The 17,390-nt window shown below is 36.0% G+C and overlaps 1 protein-coding gene across 1 annotated transcript in view; it reads left to right on the forward strand.

Annotated features, from left to right (window-relative positions):
* TBC1D32 (TBC1 domain family, member 32) overlaps positions 1-16,419 on the forward strand; it is an 86,614-nt gene extending 70,195 nt beyond the window's left edge. Inside the window, exons 27-32 of the mRNA XM_009325681.1 lie at positions 6,944-7,013; positions 7,831-7,946; positions 8,916-9,070; positions 10,802-10,942; positions 12,799-12,987; positions 16,300-16,419. Coding sequence (XP_009323956.1) covers positions 6,944-7,013; positions 7,831-7,946; positions 8,916-9,070; positions 10,802-10,942; positions 12,799-12,987; positions 16,300-16,419 — 791 coding nt within the window. The remainder of the gene's footprint in view (positions 1-6,943; positions 7,014-7,830; positions 7,947-8,915; positions 9,071-10,801; positions 10,943-12,798; positions 12,988-16,299) is intronic.
* Positions 16,420-17,390: the final 971 nt, after the last annotated feature.

Consider the following 17,390-nt stretch of genomic DNA (forward strand, 5'->3'; position numbering starts at 1 on the left):
AAGAGTGTTGCTCAGGCAAACAGCATATGTTTCATCAAGGGTTTCTTTTAAGTTTTATAGGAAAAGTTACTAAAATTTCATAGGACCTTTTTCAGACAGGTGTAGCAATGAGTGTTGTTCAGGGAAACTAGTTTAGACCAATAAATTCATGGTGATTGACATGAAAGTGAAACAAAAATCTGGCTCTAAAATTGAATCTATGATCATACTTCAATCTGGAACAGTAAAAGGGCTTGACTGCAAGAATCAGTTGTATAGCTAAATTTACACGCATTTCAGGTTCTTTTTTACATCATAAAACATACAGTGTGGCATGCCTATGAAGATAGAGAATGCGCTTTGAGAACCCAAGTCTGTATTACACTTCCTATGTTTGTACAGAAGGGACGAACAAAACACACTCAAATCTTTATCAGACCATATTTACTTAAAATTAGGTTTCTCACAGATTGAATAATGATTGATCAGATTTGTATACATTTCCAGGGTTTTCTGCTGATGAGTGCGAAGGGTTGGAATTTCTCCAAGGAGAACAATTACTTACTGAATGCCATGTTATTTCACAGTATCTTTTCCATATACGTATGTTTAAGCGCTAGCTAAGCTAAATCCTAAAACTGCTGTTACAGTAGAGACATTTTTCTGAATTAAGTAAAGCTAATGAGTTGTTAGAAGGTAAACTATATTCCAGATGCATCTGTCTAGCTGCCCGTCTAAGTAAGCCAAACTTGCACTTGGCAATTGCGTGTGTCCACCATTCTCTTGAATAAATTCAGGTCTGAGGAACTGAAAAACAGTTTCTAATAGTTGTTTAATTTTAATGAAGAGAAGCCACAATTTTCATGAAAGTGGATTCAGTACAATGCATAGATACTCAGTGTTTATCATGTTTCTTGAAATGAGAAATTGATTATCTTAAAAAATGACAGCTTTCTAAACCCGTAGGTAGTTGTAATTAGAATAACAGTCATCCATCTGCTGTAGAATCCCTCAGGATTTCAGTCTATTATAAAATTTGCAACTATGAAAAAATCAGATTAGTTTGGGCTGTTATCATTTTCAAGATAAGAGAAAAGGAAAAATATCTGATAAACCACTATGCAGTTGCAGTGTTTAATTACAAACAGAAACACAACTCTTACTTGAAGTTTACTTTCTGCTAGCAGCAATGATACTGCTGTGATGTGGATTCAGATGAGTACAATAACGTACAATATGTATGCTAAATGATAATGAACTCTGTCTGTCCCCTTTCCCAGAATTAATACTTTCTAGTTTGCTTTTATTTTTCTTTCTTCTTAAAAAAATCCAAAACACTGAAAACCAAATCATTGATGTCTAGCAGTAATAGACAATAGGATGGCAAGAAACTGAAATTTGCTGTAGTAGTAAAATAATCATAGTGCATTAGGGATATGAAGTTCCTAAAATAGCCACTTGCTCTTCCTGTTAGCAAATTCCAGTTCACTGCAACGTAAATGCTTTGTGGAAATGTGTTAGTTTTCTCAAGGTTCCAACAAACCCATTTCTCAAAGAATTCCACTTGCAGAGTCATCTAGTATGTTGGTGTCTGGACTTCTTAATTATCTCCACCATGTGTTGTGGCTTGCCCAAACCTGGGAATGCTACGACCTTTCAGGATCAGCTGGTTTTTTTGGTGGCTCTGGCTGTGCAGATGACTTTGCAGTTGAGTTCTCTATTTCCACTAGACTTTGTCTCTGAAACAGCTCTGCCATGTACCGCCAAAGGGGCAGAACCTCAGGGATTTCAGGTCTTAGCCATAAAAGTCAAATGTCACGGTGTTTTCCTTCTCTAGATGAGGCTTAGTTCCCCAGCTGAACAAAATCTCATAGGAACTTTCTACCATTTAATGAGCTCTTAATCTTCTAAGGGTCAGGTGGATCGGGTAATGGACTGAGAGATTTTAAAAACACCAATGGGAAGCTATCAGTATAGAGCTGATCAGAAGGAGTAGCAAATGAGAAATACAGGACTACAACCCCAAATTGAGCTGAAAGGGGAGGAGAATGAAGGGCATTTGATGAATGTACCTCTTTAAAAATGGGTGCCCACTTTAAAGATGCTGTTAACAAAAAGCATTTTGCCCTTTGCCAGTTTATGTGTAACTGGACTGAAAATGTGGTTCATTCTTAATGATGTTGCTGCCAAAAATAGCTTGAGTATTTGTGATGACCAATACATAAAGAAGTTCTAGCTATGAATATTTTGATCTTGTATTGTTATGACAAGCATACTGATGACATAACAGATACTTTGAATAGTCAAGGTGGAATTGCACATGAGATAACCTAGCTCTGATGAGAAGCCAACAATATTCTCCAGCAATTGTTCTTGGATCTTGTTTACATTGTCTCCATTCACAGTTCAAATCCAACAATAATAATGCTTTTCTTTGAAATGGGATTTTTTTTATAGACAGTTCTAACAATGAATATGAGATTCAGACTGTCAGAAGTGCTCTAGATGAGTAGCCTGGTGGAGGAGATGACACCACCAAAAAATGGTAGCAAAATGGCAGAAGAGAATATAGTGAGAAATGTATGACTTCTGCTCTGCCCCAACTCCAAATAGTGTTTTAAAATAGAAAACTTTCGTAAGGACATCAGAAGGAGAGAGCATAGGTAGTGACAAAACATAAAGTTCTATACTGACTGCTTGGGCACCTGCCCACTGACAGTGTCAATGTTTAGGTACCTGTTGAAGAGTAAGTAAAAAACCTACTTTTTTTGGGGCAAGGGTGGGGGGAAGATAGATTTGTGAGTTCCACAATTTCAGTTTAAAGACAAAGCCAAGGACTAGAGATGTGATAGTGAACATAACTATATACTTTAAAGATTTTTGAAACATCTGCAGGAATTATGCAGGTGGCTCTGGCCATCATGGGATTTTCAACTGTTTGCACTATTTTTACTTATGTGGTTCCTTTGAATCAAAAGTATTTTCCATCCATACAAAGAAAACTAATCTTTCCTACCATCACTGAAGTTAAATTTTAACATTCATTAACATTCTGCAAAGATTATATAGCTATGAAAACATTTGGCCTGGGCACCAGGAAATGAAAAAGCTAAATCAGTAATGCGAGCAACAGCTTTAGTCATTTTCTTCACTTAACACAAAAGGGAAGCCAGTAGTTTCTTTGGGGTAACAGCAGTTAAACAGGGAAACAAATTAATTATTACCTAAAGACCATACAAGCTGTATGAAATATGCCGTAAAGCTGTTTCAGCTTGGTATCCTGTCATTTCAGTATGAATGCGATGTAGCCCATTTTCTGACTTAAAGACATAAAAGCTTCTTCATGGTAAGAGGGAAAATGAATAAGAAAGCAATCTTTCATGAGAGTTGTAAAGTTGATTGAAGTCTAGTCTGATCAGGAAGAATACTACTGGACTGTGCGTGCCAGTTAACTTACTCTGAAGTGTTTGTAGCTATAGATTGACTTTAATAATAATATGTAATTGCCTTTGCAAACCATGCCTTACGGGATGTCCGTTTTTGTGCTCCTGAATGCTACAAAACATTTTGAGAAGTACTGCCCATTGAGATGCTTGAAACGGGCATAGTCAGAGTTAGTACGAATGATCAGTCATGACCTCGAAGCAAGGAAACGCTAAGATTGCTTAAAGAATTGCTCCCTGTCTTCCCTTCATCCTGTTCTTCCCATTCCCCCTAACCCCTTTTGACATTTACGATTGCTCAGAGTTTTGCAGGAAGACCTGGAAGGTAAAAACCACAGAAGACAATCAGACCATCTTTTCCTGTTGACACAAGACGAAAACCTCCAAATTCCTTTCCATCACTAGGCTTTGTCTGCAATCAATCACTAAATAAGCAAACAAACAAATAAATAAATAAGGAAGGGGCTTGTAAGCAGAAGTTAATCCCCACTTCTCCCCAGGATCACCTGATTTGCATCTGGAACTATCCAGGATGCACAGGATTGCTTCTCTTCAAAGATGAGGACTAGGTAGGCAATGGCAGTGAAGCATACCTTACCTAGGAATCTCAGATTTAGGCTCACTGAACCGGGTGGGACAAGTTGCTCAATGAGCCCTCTTTGCCTTTTTTTGCCCTGCTCCCTACGCTCGCTGCTCCCCTGCTCAAGCAGCAGAGGTCCTAATTCTCTCTTTCTGGTTCTCAGTGGAACACTGAATTTAGTTTAGAGATAGAAGGGTTGGAAACAAGAGGAAGATTACCAAGTCATATGAAGAAATACTTCCTGATTGTAGAAAAAGATAATATTCTACAATTTTTCAAGTGTAGTGGGTTTTTTTTCGTTTAAAGTTATCACTGACAATTAATAGTTCACAGTCCTTGGTGTTTCAAAGGAAGCATTTTCTCTTTTGAATGAACAAGATTGTGTTAAATAGTGGATTTAAAAAAATATTTGAGAGCAGGCATACCAATATTTCTTATGATTAGCTTATCTGAAGTGTGTATGGTAGGTTGCTAATATAAAGAGCAGTTGCATGGCTAAAAAAGGCTAAAAAAAAAATATGTGTCATTTACACTTAAAAATGGTCCATACTTACTGCTGTGGGGGGTTTTTTATGCATTTTAGAGTGACAGATAAACTCAGCTTTCTATTATAATAATGTTTTTTAAGATTGTAAATAAACTCCTAGAGAAATCTGATATCCTTTAAGTCACTAGTTTAATTTTGGCTTAATTTCTATTTTACAGTGCTTTACATTTTTAAAAAAGTAAGTGTAAAATACCTGTTCAACATAGAATTTTTGTTTTATTAGATAAATAAAAAGGAAGCTGCCAAAGCATGTTGTTCATTCCATTTAATAATAGCCACAGTGCTGTATCATGTTGTTCCTAATTCACAGTTCAGAGAGGTGTTCTGTCCTTTGTTTGAGGATAAACGGCATTCTTATTTAGAAAATTGATCTGCCAATGCCTTTTGTTATGAAACCCATTGTGTTTCAAGACAGTTAGTTATATCAGGTGTATTGATAAATATCTGTCAAATGAGTTTTGTAGAAAGTTAAATTCAGTGTATTAAATCAGAGATATGAGCATCATTACAATAGTACAGTCACAACATACTCCTGCAAGCTTACTAGTCAACTTTTTATCCATGGATTGCAATATGCAGTATTTCAATATTCCGCTTCTTGTTAATAACAATTTTCTAAGCTTAATGGAGCATTTAAGGTTTCTAGGTCCAGTTTTTAACCAGTGGGAAGTGGTCCTTTGTGTATTCTAAATTACTCTAAAGCCTAGTCGTCCCAGTCTATTAATTGGTTAACAAAATGGAAAATCAAAACTTTTGACTGAGGACAGAGAACCACAGTTTGTGTGTTCCCATTGTGAGTTGTGGATTGGCAGCAACTTGACTGCCTAGTGTATGGAGCTATGATTCCATCAAGTACACTGGTGTGCAAAAGCAAGAGTTTTGCCTTGATGAGGTACTGTGTAATATAGAATTATTATTCAATCCAAACTCGATGTTAATTTTATCTTCTTTCACAATACAGGGGAAAATATCAAAAGGAAAACTGATAAGGAGAAAACCCTTTTCAGCAACTAAGAAATTATTACAACAGTGAAGAAAAGGCAATGAGAATCAATGAAATCGGTTATGTTCCTTTAATGTTAATGGGAGATAAGCATTCAGTACTTGCTGTAAACTGTTACAGAATGGAAACTGGGCTCAGATTGTGGGTTGTGGTACAGCTGTTCCTCATGACACCCTTGCTGGACTTGGATACCAGCTCCTGCATTGCCACCCACAGGAGGATCCACCTCAAAATGGAGACAGGGCTTCCTTGTGGCTTAGAGGTTGTTATAGCGCTTGCCTCTCTCCTGCCTTTAAATATGGTCGTGTCAGGACTGAATTAGCCATTAGTCATAGCCAACTCATGCAAATTCCCCCTGGTTTCTAGGATATAAGTATGCCTCTTGCCTTCACAGTTGCACACAGGAACCTGAAAATGAATTGACTTAGTATGGTAATTGCAGCCTCAGTAAACAGGTAACTTGGAACAGGAGCTGTAAAAAGATATGAACCGTTTCACTCATCTCTGTGGGTTTTTAACTGAAATGCCCTGTGATTTTATATGTACTCTTCCAAATCTTGTGTTGCTGGTATGCTATGCAAAAGATAGTTGAACTTCTGTTCTTGGGGTAAAAAAAACCCTCTCTGATATGGGTTTTCTATTTCAATCCCATCAGATTACTGAATAAATTCATTTTACTCAAAGACCAGTTGATTTTTCTTATGTATAAAAGTATTTGTCAAAAGTACAAGGTTAATTTCTCATGACCCTAACACTTAGATCATTGTCCTCTATTAAAGTTCTAATACAGAGCAGGTTTTTTTTCTTACCATACTTCCTCTGCTGAATTTTATTGCTTCACTGTCGAGTGTAATTTTGCTGTATTGTTTTCTTCATAAAAATTTCAACCTACTTCATGTCATTTGAGCAGGAGTGCTTCTTACTTTTTCTTTAACTTTTCTTCCTAACCAGAGGCATTTCCTCCCTTAACCTGTAAATATTTCGTCTTTAATACCTTAGTCCCTGTTTGCTTACCAGGAACATAGAGTGTTTAGCTGAATGGGTAGCCAGGGAATCCTTCAGTTTGATTTCTCTCTCTTGGCCAGAAAGGATAAAGCTCTAATAAAGAAATGGGACTGAAAAAGATGCTGTTTGTTTATGTCGTGCTGTAAAGCTAATGATAACCGTACTAACAGTGAAGATTTCCTTATAAAGAAGGTGATTTCAATCAAAAAAATAAATGTATATGAAGAATGCAGGTTCTTGATGCATCCTTTGCAAACACTACTGAACTCATTTAAAATAAGAAACAGTTCTCCAGAACTGGCATTCATACATAAAAGAAGCTTTAGGTGTATTCAGTTAAAATCATATTTATCATAATACTTTATTATATTTTTTCTTTGTTTTAGCCATGGATGCAGATGTGAAGAATGAAAGCCTTTCATCTGTGCAGCAGCTTGGTGTTGAAATGACAGTCAGGTACATGGTATTAAAATAATTCCCTAGTGTGTTTCTAGAATTTGTTTGATTTTCATGGAATTACTTTAATGATATTTAATCCATCAACTCAATGCTTTACACCATTTAAATCTAAAGATCATCTTTAAGAAAATGAATTCTAACTTTGAAAATGAAAAAGGTATTAGTACGTAATTAAATTATCTTTACAGATTATATAGGTTATTATCCTTTATTGTTGTAAAGGCTAATTGTATCTTGTTAGTAAGATTTACCATAAAATTACATTATCCTGAGTTATGTGTCTTTTTTTCCCCTCACATTACTTCTCTAAATAGCTCTGTTTAGCTAAGCTTAGTTATACGCCATCTAAACATTTTGTTTGGCTGGTAATTTGCAGAGCCGTGATGAAGGAAAAGCTAATGTTTCTGTACTTCCACAGATTGTTATGTTTAGTATTAATATTTGAATTCTGATGCTAATAACTACACATACAATATACTTGATGGCATTCTAAATAATGTATGTGAAGAAAATGAGTTGTGTGTGTTAGAGTACTTGCTCCTCCCCACCACAGTCTCTAAAACTGAACTAAAAGGAATTTAGGTGAGGAATTGTAACACTGAGTAGCAGATGTTTGGTGTGCATCCTTCCTAGATAAAGCATAATATCTTCTATTAAACCATTTATGTGTATATCTACAACATAGTGTTTGTGTTGAACAACGCTATGACAGCTTACCTTTCACAGGCCTATTAAATATGAGTTCTTGCTTTTTAGGAATTAAAAAAAAATATTTAACCTTTAAACAGTTTTGGTTTTTAACTTTTTGTGCTAGATACGGAAAATATCTAAGCTTGCTAAAAGAAGATGCTGAAAATGGGCTGTGCTTCGTGTTAATGAATTGTGAGAAATTTCTGAAACAACAGCAAAGAACTGTGGTATCCTCACTTTGTATCCTTTCCTGATGGCATAAATTATATTGCCTAAAAATGCCAGCGGAATTTGAACTCTCAGTTTGGGCTTCTGATGGTGATGTAGATGTGTAATATGTACTGAAAGGAAAAAAAAAAAGCAGCACTTTTACTTTGAAATTTTGTTGAGTTAAAATACATGCCCAATGACTCAAGAAAATTTTCCCCCGTTTGTTCCCATACTTTGTTAAAATTGTAAGTCTCATTCATTTTTGTCATAAACTGTTTTGGAGTAGGATCACATCTTTCTGTATGTGATAAAGAGTCTGCAGCAATGCACCTTTTGAGCATTAATCAGTATTTGTGGTACTCCCACAATACCAACAGTGTTAATGGTATTGCCCATGTAATGATATGTGGCTGTAATCTGATCAACGGAAAGGTTTTGACTTCTGACTGTTTTATATCTACTGTGGAACTTTTTTTTTTTAAATAAAACATACCCGTTTCCAACAAGCTTTGCTATATTCTTCAGGTATTAGACTTACATATCACTATTAAAATACACTTCAGGTGTATTAGTCAGAATATGCTTAATCTCTTTTTTAAAGCTTTTCTTTTACTGTGGTTTTTTTCCATAATCTTCACAACTCCTGTTTTCCTCCTCCACCATTCTCCTTGCTTGTACTATAAGCAGACTTGTTTTGGTGCGGGGTTTTTTGCATTTGCTTGTTTTTTGTTCACTTTTGTTGATTTTGGCTTGACTACTTATGGACTGGGAAAAAAGTAGCGTATAGGGAAAATAGCTTAAATTGTTTCTCTTAACTCAGTTTGAGAGGCAGCCGTGCCTCACGAAGCTGCCTTCTGTGCAGCTGTATTCCCCTTGTCCCACCTCTAACAAACCCGCTCTTGCCTCTGCGTGCCTGGGCCTGGGGAGGAGGAGGGCTGCGGTTCCTGCAGGGCAGTGGGGAGGAGATCTCTGCCCCAGTTCCTTGACCTTCTCACGCAGGCTGCTTGCGGGAGCGCTATGCTGGCTACGACTGGTTTGCATCTTCTGTCTTCCTCATCATGTCAGGGGACGGGGAGAAGACACTGACGTTTCTTCAGCGATTTGCACGTCTCCTTGTTTCAGCATTTCTCTGGCTACCAAGACTGCATATATCTGTAAGAAGTTAAAAGCTGTTTCTTTCTGAAAGGCAACTTTGAAAGTTTCTAAAGGAGACTTTATCAATTTCCTTAGTTTCGGTGGGTTTTTTTAATGCATTAAGTTTTCATTAAAGCCCTCTAACTGAATACGTGACCCTGAAAAATTCTCTCAGAAAAATATAGATTTGACATTTGCTCAAATGGTTGTTAAAAGTAGTGAAATAACAGGTGGACTGATAGTAGAGGCAATGTTATTGAATTTTAAAGCTGGCAGTAAAATAAACTTTGTTAGTGGCATTAAATTCTGTGTGAAGGCTGCGATACTGTTGAATGACCTTTTTTTTTATTATTACAGCATGCAAGTCCATCCTTTTGATTGTTTTTTTTTTTTAGTAAAACTATCAGTTTAAAAATTTACTAAATACACTAGAATGTATTTAGTAAATTTTAAAAATTATTACTGCCCATATATTGAATGCTTGACAATTTTAAATTATTAGTATTTTGGATCAAGTTTGTAGTATAGGAAACATAATTTCCATCTTTCGTTAGGAGTGATTCCATCTATTTAAAAGAAAACCCTTCCAGTTTGACTTTGTACATTGTCACATTGTCTCAAATGTTTTGAACATAAACTATAAAACAACTGTAGTCTTTACTAGAGAATTCTGGGGTATAAGAAGCATGGATTAGATTCCGTACCTGTTCTGCAGGCAATCTTCTGTATTAATACGAATTGGTCTGTCTTGTCGCCAGAAGTGACCGTATTGGTCCACTCACAGCACTGAGTCCAGCCCTGAGGTTGTTCCAACACAATGAAATTTTGCTCCATTGTGTGAATATAATTGTGCTGAACACTGCCCGTGCTGAGAACTTCAGAGTCGTCTTCCATACAAGAACTAGCCAGCACTGCAGGCAGGTTGCTGCAGTGCTAACATTCATTTTCAACACCTAAATGATTTCTTTTTCATAATACATCTTGAAAACACAAAGAGAAAATTCAATAATTAACCTATTTGCATAACGACAGCAATGTAAACTAAAATAACATGTCAAAACATGAATGAGGAATTACCCAGCCATTGGATTGTGATGCTGCCTACCGCAGGAAGGAGGAAAATTCCAAAGGATGTACCTTGACCTTCTAGCACGAAGCCAAGGATTCATTACCTAGAAACCAGGCACTGATATCCAGAGCTTTCCAGACTGATAAAACCTCTGTTCCTTTTGCTGCACAACATAGAAATTCACTCGTACTAGCTGCACATACTGCAAAGAAACGCGCACTCAGAAAAGAACTTCAAATACCGTAGAAGTTCCACTCTATCCACCAGTAAATGGGGAAAAAAAAAAATCCAACAGACATTAGTCTTTTTTTTTCCTTCTGTTCTTTTGTTTAAAATATAACAACAGTTTCTCCATCCCTGCTTTGACAGTTAAAGCTTACATGCAATAAAGAACTAGATTTCTAATGAAAAGGAATAGTCAGGATATATTTAATAACAGTTTCTAACTTTTAATTTTCTTTAGTTTAACTACATGTTTTTCCTGATAGTTACCAGCTTTTTTGTTTATTGTATTTCCTGTCTCTAAAATAACTGGGATGACTTATCTTACAAGTAAATGTGTATATTTTTATATATTGTTCTCAGGAAGGTATTTTAAAATAACACATTCTTATAGTCTGTAATCCTTTTCCTCAATTTTATTGTTGTTGATGATGATGATGTTGTTGTTGTTGTTAATCAGATGCACCTGCCTATTACCACAGTGGAATCCGGCATCCATCCAGTCTATTTTTGCAGTGCTCACCACATCGAAATGTTGCTGAAAGCTGAGTTGCCACTTGTCTTTTCAGCCTTCCACATGTCTGGTTTCACTCCATCCCAGGTAACTGATGAAAGCGTATCAAAGTATCATCAACTTTTTGACTTAAATCCACAAAGTCAAGGACGTTCAGGAACTACTCTGATTTTTCTATATAGCACTTGTGTGGTGGTTATGAAACTGGGGGTAAAAGATAGTATTGAATGCATAGTGTCTTAGAGCATCTGAAAATAGAAGGCAACTGACTTTGGTAGAATAATGACAGTGTACTGCAGCTGATGACCTTCCATTACATGTTCATGCAGAAAACTTGATAAAAGTAATATATACTAAAACCTCAGATTTATCATTAAAAATAAATAGAATACCTTATTCCCCGGAATAATTTTCTAAATTTTCTATAGGAGGGAAATGAGTAAATTGGGATAGGTGTATAATAGGAAGCAATTCAGGTGATATTAGAGGAAAATTAATTTTATATGAGCTACCATAACTATTACAATCGGGTTACACACTATTCTTTTATATTAAAGAGATGTTACTAAAGCAGAATATTTATCCGTAATGTTAGCTTTCATTTTACCTACTTAATACAATTCTTTGGTAATATGGAATGCTAGGTATGGAGCTTTACTTGTAAAGACTACAGTCATGATGAAGCGTAAACCGCTTAATGCAATAATGAGTTAGATTGCCAATGCAAAAGACCTCTCACCACAGTAAGAAAACTTACGGCTGTTCCAAGGCAAGAAAAATATTTTTCATCTTATGCCTTCAAAATTCCTTTTTGCCACCAGATTTGCAGCTTAAGAGACTTCTTAATGGGGAGCAGATGCCGGTGTGGTACAGATATTGCTTAAAATAGTCAGCTTGGGATTTGGTCTTTGAGGAGAGAAGGTTGGCAGATGAGGGACTTTATCTCAGCATAGGAATGAGGTGCTTATAATAAGGTTCCTGTTTTGGAGTGGGAAAACACACGGGGACAGTCACTCCTTCCTCAACTATTCTTGTGTAAGTTATACCGAATGCTTTTTTAATTGTTTGCACTCAATTAATAGACTAGTTATTGTTTTAAACTGCTGACAAGATTTTTTGTTTGGGGATTTATTTTTTTTTTTTTATTTAACGTGTTACTGAAATGCCACTGGTGGGTGCCACTGTATCTTCTGTGTGATTTTGCAGTTCTACTGCAGGATTAAAACCAAACAAACCCTGAACTGTGAAAACAACGCTGATGTATTTAAGTGCTTGTGTGCATCAATAAATACCCGAAAACAGATTTAATGCCAGAGTATGGCTGCTGTCATCTAATTATAATCTTGGTACTTCTGCTGCTGTGTATTTTTAAACACTTTAAGGACTGATTAGCAGAAGATTTGTGGTCTAGAACTAAATGAAATGTGCTGTACACATCTTAATACATTGTGATTTAGAACTGGAAAAAGGAGTCACTAAGTGTGTTCCATACCCACTTCATTAAATGAAAATGTGTCTTAGGGAAGGGCCTAACATTCATTTATAAGGCAAAGAACTACTTTAATTTAAAGGAAAATCCACGTTAAAGGCACCTTCATCACCCTCATTACCCTTTAGGCCACATTTTAAAATAACTTGAAAAATCACCTTTGCTTTCATTGGACTTCGAGTTTTATGTCTCAACTTCAGCAGCTGCCAGAATATACTCAGATAAGTGAGATGCATGGATGCAGGGTGTTACGTTTAGCAGAACTCACTGGAAGTCTATTCAGAGGCTGCGATGTAAAAAATGGTGATTCTTGGCTTCTTTTGTACTTCATCCGTTTTATTTTCATAAATAGGGTAATCTTATAGGAAAAAGGGTCTGTAGTATAGAAAAGTTAAGAGATATACCTGATCAATCATGACTGAATTTAATTATATATAATTTCATTCTCATCTAGATTTGTCTGCAATGGATAACTCAGTGTTTCTGGAATTACATGGACTGGAGTGAGATCTGTCACTACATTGCTATATGTATTTTCCTTGGTCCCGATTATCAAATATATATGTGTATTTCTGTGTTCAGACACCTACAGCAAGACATCCTACAGCACACTGAAGCCCAAGATCTCCAGGTTTTTCTTAAAGTAAGGGTTTCTTTTTTAATTTTTCAATTGCTGAAGGGAATCAAAGCTCTCAATACTGAAAAAATGTGTTACTTAATCTGAAGCTCTTACTGGATTTCACTTATTGATTTTAAATGAGTGAAATAATACTATAATTTTTTTACTTCCTGGCAGGAAATTGTGGTGTAGTGTTTTCCAGAGAATAGCTTTTCTGCATTTTGTCCTGATCAGTTCCCTTTGTAAGCAGTTTGATCAGTTCCCTTTGTAGGCAAAGTAAATAGCCACATTAAGTCACGAGGGCATTTGATTCAGTCCTCTCTATGTGGCCTCAATCTCATTAAACTGGATGTTCTCCAGAAAGGTGGGTTTGCACAGTGGTCTCCTCCTGAAGCTGGAAGATACGTGACACAAAACTCAGTGAGCTGTTACTTTGAACAGATGCCAATTACTATACAACCACCCTCACAATATCATATTCTTTCCATATTATAAATTACGTTTGGTTATTGGATTCTTTTTGCAGGGTACTGCTTATCTATAGATGCAGTCATGAGTAGATACAAATATTTGACTCTTCTTCCCAAAGACATTTTTGCTTTTTTCTCTGGTCTTTTTTTTCTTTTCCTCCAGTCAGAATTCTTTTGAGGGCTATATATCTGCATCTTAGTCTGTCCTAACAACAGTTTTCTGACTAGTTTGCATCCAACTTACTTAATATGAATAATATGTCAGCTCAGTCATTTGCCTTGAAAATGTTTGGTACGCAGTCTAATGAGGGAATTGTTTTGTTTGACCTGGTTTTGGTCAATGTGGCTTAAAAACTACTTCATCTTGATGGCATTATTGGGATAGTTTATGTAAATTATAGAAGAGAGAATTTGTATGTTGTCACCTACAGTATAAACAGGCCAAAGATTTGACATGGTAGTATTAAATTAATGAGAAATACTCTATATTAATGCACTACTGGAGTATTTACAATTCATTGAGTGACTACTGCAGAAAAAGAGGAGTTAATAGCATACTTAAACTGTACTCGTTTTTGATAGCTCTTAATTCATCTAAAGAAAAAAAAAATATTCTGTCACTGTATTCATTCAATTTTGGCTATATTATGGGCTTCATGTGAGGTTACTAACGCAAAGGCGTTAGTCAGCTGCCCTTTTATTGAAATAACCAAATTCAGTTTCAAGTTTTATCCTATTTCTCAGCACAACATTCACAAATTTGGATTACTGTAGTGGAGCAATTCTCTTAAAAGTGGAAGTATGAGCTATTTGAGAACATAATCCAAGTTAAGAAAAAAACCAACACGCCTACAACCTTTGAATATTCATTTTATTTTTTTTTTTAATGTAATGTCACATCTTGAACTTCATACTAGCAATGGTCATTTGCTATACGAACAAGTCTTGCTGCCTATTTTCCTTCCAAGAACCAATAGTACTTTCTGTTTTTAAGCTTCTAACATGCTTCATATCTGTAATGAAAAGATGATGATTTGACAGCAATACACCTTTGTTGGTATTATCTAATAAGTAGTTCCAGCTATCTATTAAAATTAAAAACAAATATTTTCTTCTTAAAATAAAAATATACTTTCATTTGCACACGAAAAAAGAAGTTGGAAACAACTTTGCTGTCAATTCAGATTACATTATGCCTAGCACTTAAAATAAGTAAAACATTCACCCTTTCAATGTGTCCTTATCGCTAGAAAGTGATAAGAAACAGATGACCACCTATGAAAGAGATCATCTTCTATTACTCTATAATTTGCCTTTCCTCTGCAGCAAGAGGAAAGTAGAAGTAACAAATTGTCCATGAACATTTTTTCCCTTTTCCTGGTTCTTTCTGTTGGCTGAGATGGGTTACTAACAGTTACGATCCTTTCTTGAAGTTTCAGCATTAACTGAATTTTAAATTTATTGCTTGGTCTTTTATTAATGCTTTCATGGAAGGATGAAGGTGCATAGCTTTGTAATTTCCACATGTGAACCAAGAATACTGTAACCTGCCACCTCAGGAAACCCATTTTGACTATTTGGTTTCATTTGGATAAAATAGAGAAACTGAGGCTACAGGGTTTGTGACTTGTTGTCATAGCACATGTAGGCCAGTATGTCAGTCTCTTCTAGGAGTAATTTACCTACTCTTCACTTTATTTTCTGTGAGTATGGGCCATATTATTGACAACTAAGTTGCTGACCGATGCTTTAATATGTGTGCACATTTAATCAATAGAGGATTTGACTGCTTAGGGAAAAAAAAAAAAGTTTGATACCTACTACATTTCTCTATTGGAGTCAGTTTTCTTTTCCACTGTAGTCAACCTTCTCACACTGCATGAAGAGCAACTTGGAAGGTAAAATCATGCCTTTGCTTTCACTTGTGAATAGGGGAGGAGAACTATAAAGACCATCTCGAATTCCTGTTCAGATGCCCAAGTGCAGCCTTCCAAGCCTGAGTAGATGTTCTCAGGAGACTTCTACTTCACAGAGATGCACACTCAATACACCAGCAGATACATGTGTCCACAAGGACTGTCTGGCTCCAGAGAGCTTTTTGCAGCACATGCTGCCAACGGTGGTAATACTGCTTAGTAGATGGTGGGCACACAAGTTGTTCCAGTTCAAAGCAGCAACAAATTCACCCATTTTACCCAGACTGTTCTTCAGGATCCTGCTTTCTGCAGTGCATCCTCCCTCTCCCACTAATATAGTAGCCGCGAGAAGAAACGTGGCCTGTTCGTTTCTTTGTCCTGAGGGCACCTTCTTTTACTCTGTGTTTTGGAATTAGTAAGAATTAATCGTTTGTGGTGATGCAGAAGTGTTTATTCTGTTTTTACTTAAGCACTTCATAAAGATCTCTCTTTATCGTTGACTTTAAAAATAAGTATCTACTGTTACTCTCCTGGTTTTATTGAGAATCTAGTTGGATATAAAAGCCACATTAATAAACTTTTAGCATGCCATGTGCTGGTATAGAAATCTTTTAAAATAATATTTTAGTACCTGGCTTTGCCTTCTTAAAGCTTCCTTTGTTTTCCTTAAGAATCTTCATATGGCGTGTTCTCCAAAAATGAGAGGAACAACATCCACCTGAAAAAACTATTTGTTACCAAGACTTGCAATTAGAAAGAACTGTTTGGAAGCAGATATTATGAATTCTTTATTTCTAAATGAAATGTAATAAAATATGTGTATTTTAAACACCCAGGCTGTGACAAGCAGAACAAAATAAGCTATCTTTAGAAGCTTGGAATTTATTAAATTTGAGTTGTACATCTTTTTTTTCCTAGCTAATAAATGTTTTCTGTGTGTATTTGTGCAGGAAGAAGCACTCCATGGATTTCGAGTGAGTGATTATTTAGAATACATGGAAAGCTTGGAGGCAATCTACAGACCTATGCTGCTGAAAGACATGAGAAACATAAGAGTGCAGAACACATAGATGAAGCAAACAAGCACTTTATTTTCCAGCTTTGGTTACATCCTTTAAAAGGATGCTGATTGATTGATATATCAATCTCACCTAAAACAAGTCAGGCTGTGTAAATGTACATACTGTAAAATAAATAAGGAGGATTTTCAGAATATAGTTTTTGCAAAAGGACTTAATCTAAGTTTGATGACCTAAAATACCACATTTTCCCAGCCAGGCTGTATGCGCAGCCTCATTTTCAGTTAGCAGAAGGCAGCTGCAGAACCCACCTGGGTTCTGAAGTAGGATGCTGAAGTGTCTTCCTTAGAACATAAGTCTTCCTTATAAAGCCTTGAACCTGTTCCCAACTCATTGCATTATCGTCATCTCCTTGTAGCACAGTCCTAAAACCTTCATATTTCGCTAGGGTCTGACAAAGTGATTTTTCTTAGAAACAACTGCTAGTGTGTATTCATATGCATGAAAAGTCAACAAATGAGAAACAGATTCCCTGTACACAGCTGTTCTGACTTTGTGGATAAGGTTGAGAAAATGAGGTGTTCAAATGCATGCAATGAAAAAAGACTGATATTCCGGTCTTTTTTTTTAAATAAAATAAATCATTTTATGTCATAAAACATCTATTTGTAACATACACTCTCTGTCTGCGTAAGTGGATGAGAAGTCCTTGAGCAGCCTGCTTTTCATATCTGTGGAAAATGATCATTTTTAAAGATTCTGGTTTCATTCAGACAGGAAAACTAATAAGAAGCTTTATCTGTGCTTGCCTTTCATCATCAGTGAAAAGCAAGAATTAAGGCTGCTAGATATTTTCTAACAGCAGTGCAGTGTAGGTAAAATTTCAACATTGTTGAAGACTGAAATTCCCAATTTCAAAAGAAACATGGTTTTCTTGAGGAGCACTGCATCCACTTGCTGTAAGGATAGGGTTTAGGTAACGGTCAGTGGGCAGCTGAGGAAACATTCTAGCAGCTTTCTTT

Source organism: Pygoscelis adeliae, unplaced genomic scaffold (genome assembly GCF_000699105.1).
Source record: "Pygoscelis adeliae isolate BGI_AS28 unplaced genomic scaffold, ASM69910v1 Scaffold54, whole genome shotgun sequence".
Lineage (NCBI taxonomy): Eukaryota > Metazoa > Chordata > Aves > Sphenisciformes > Spheniscidae > Pygoscelis > Pygoscelis adeliae.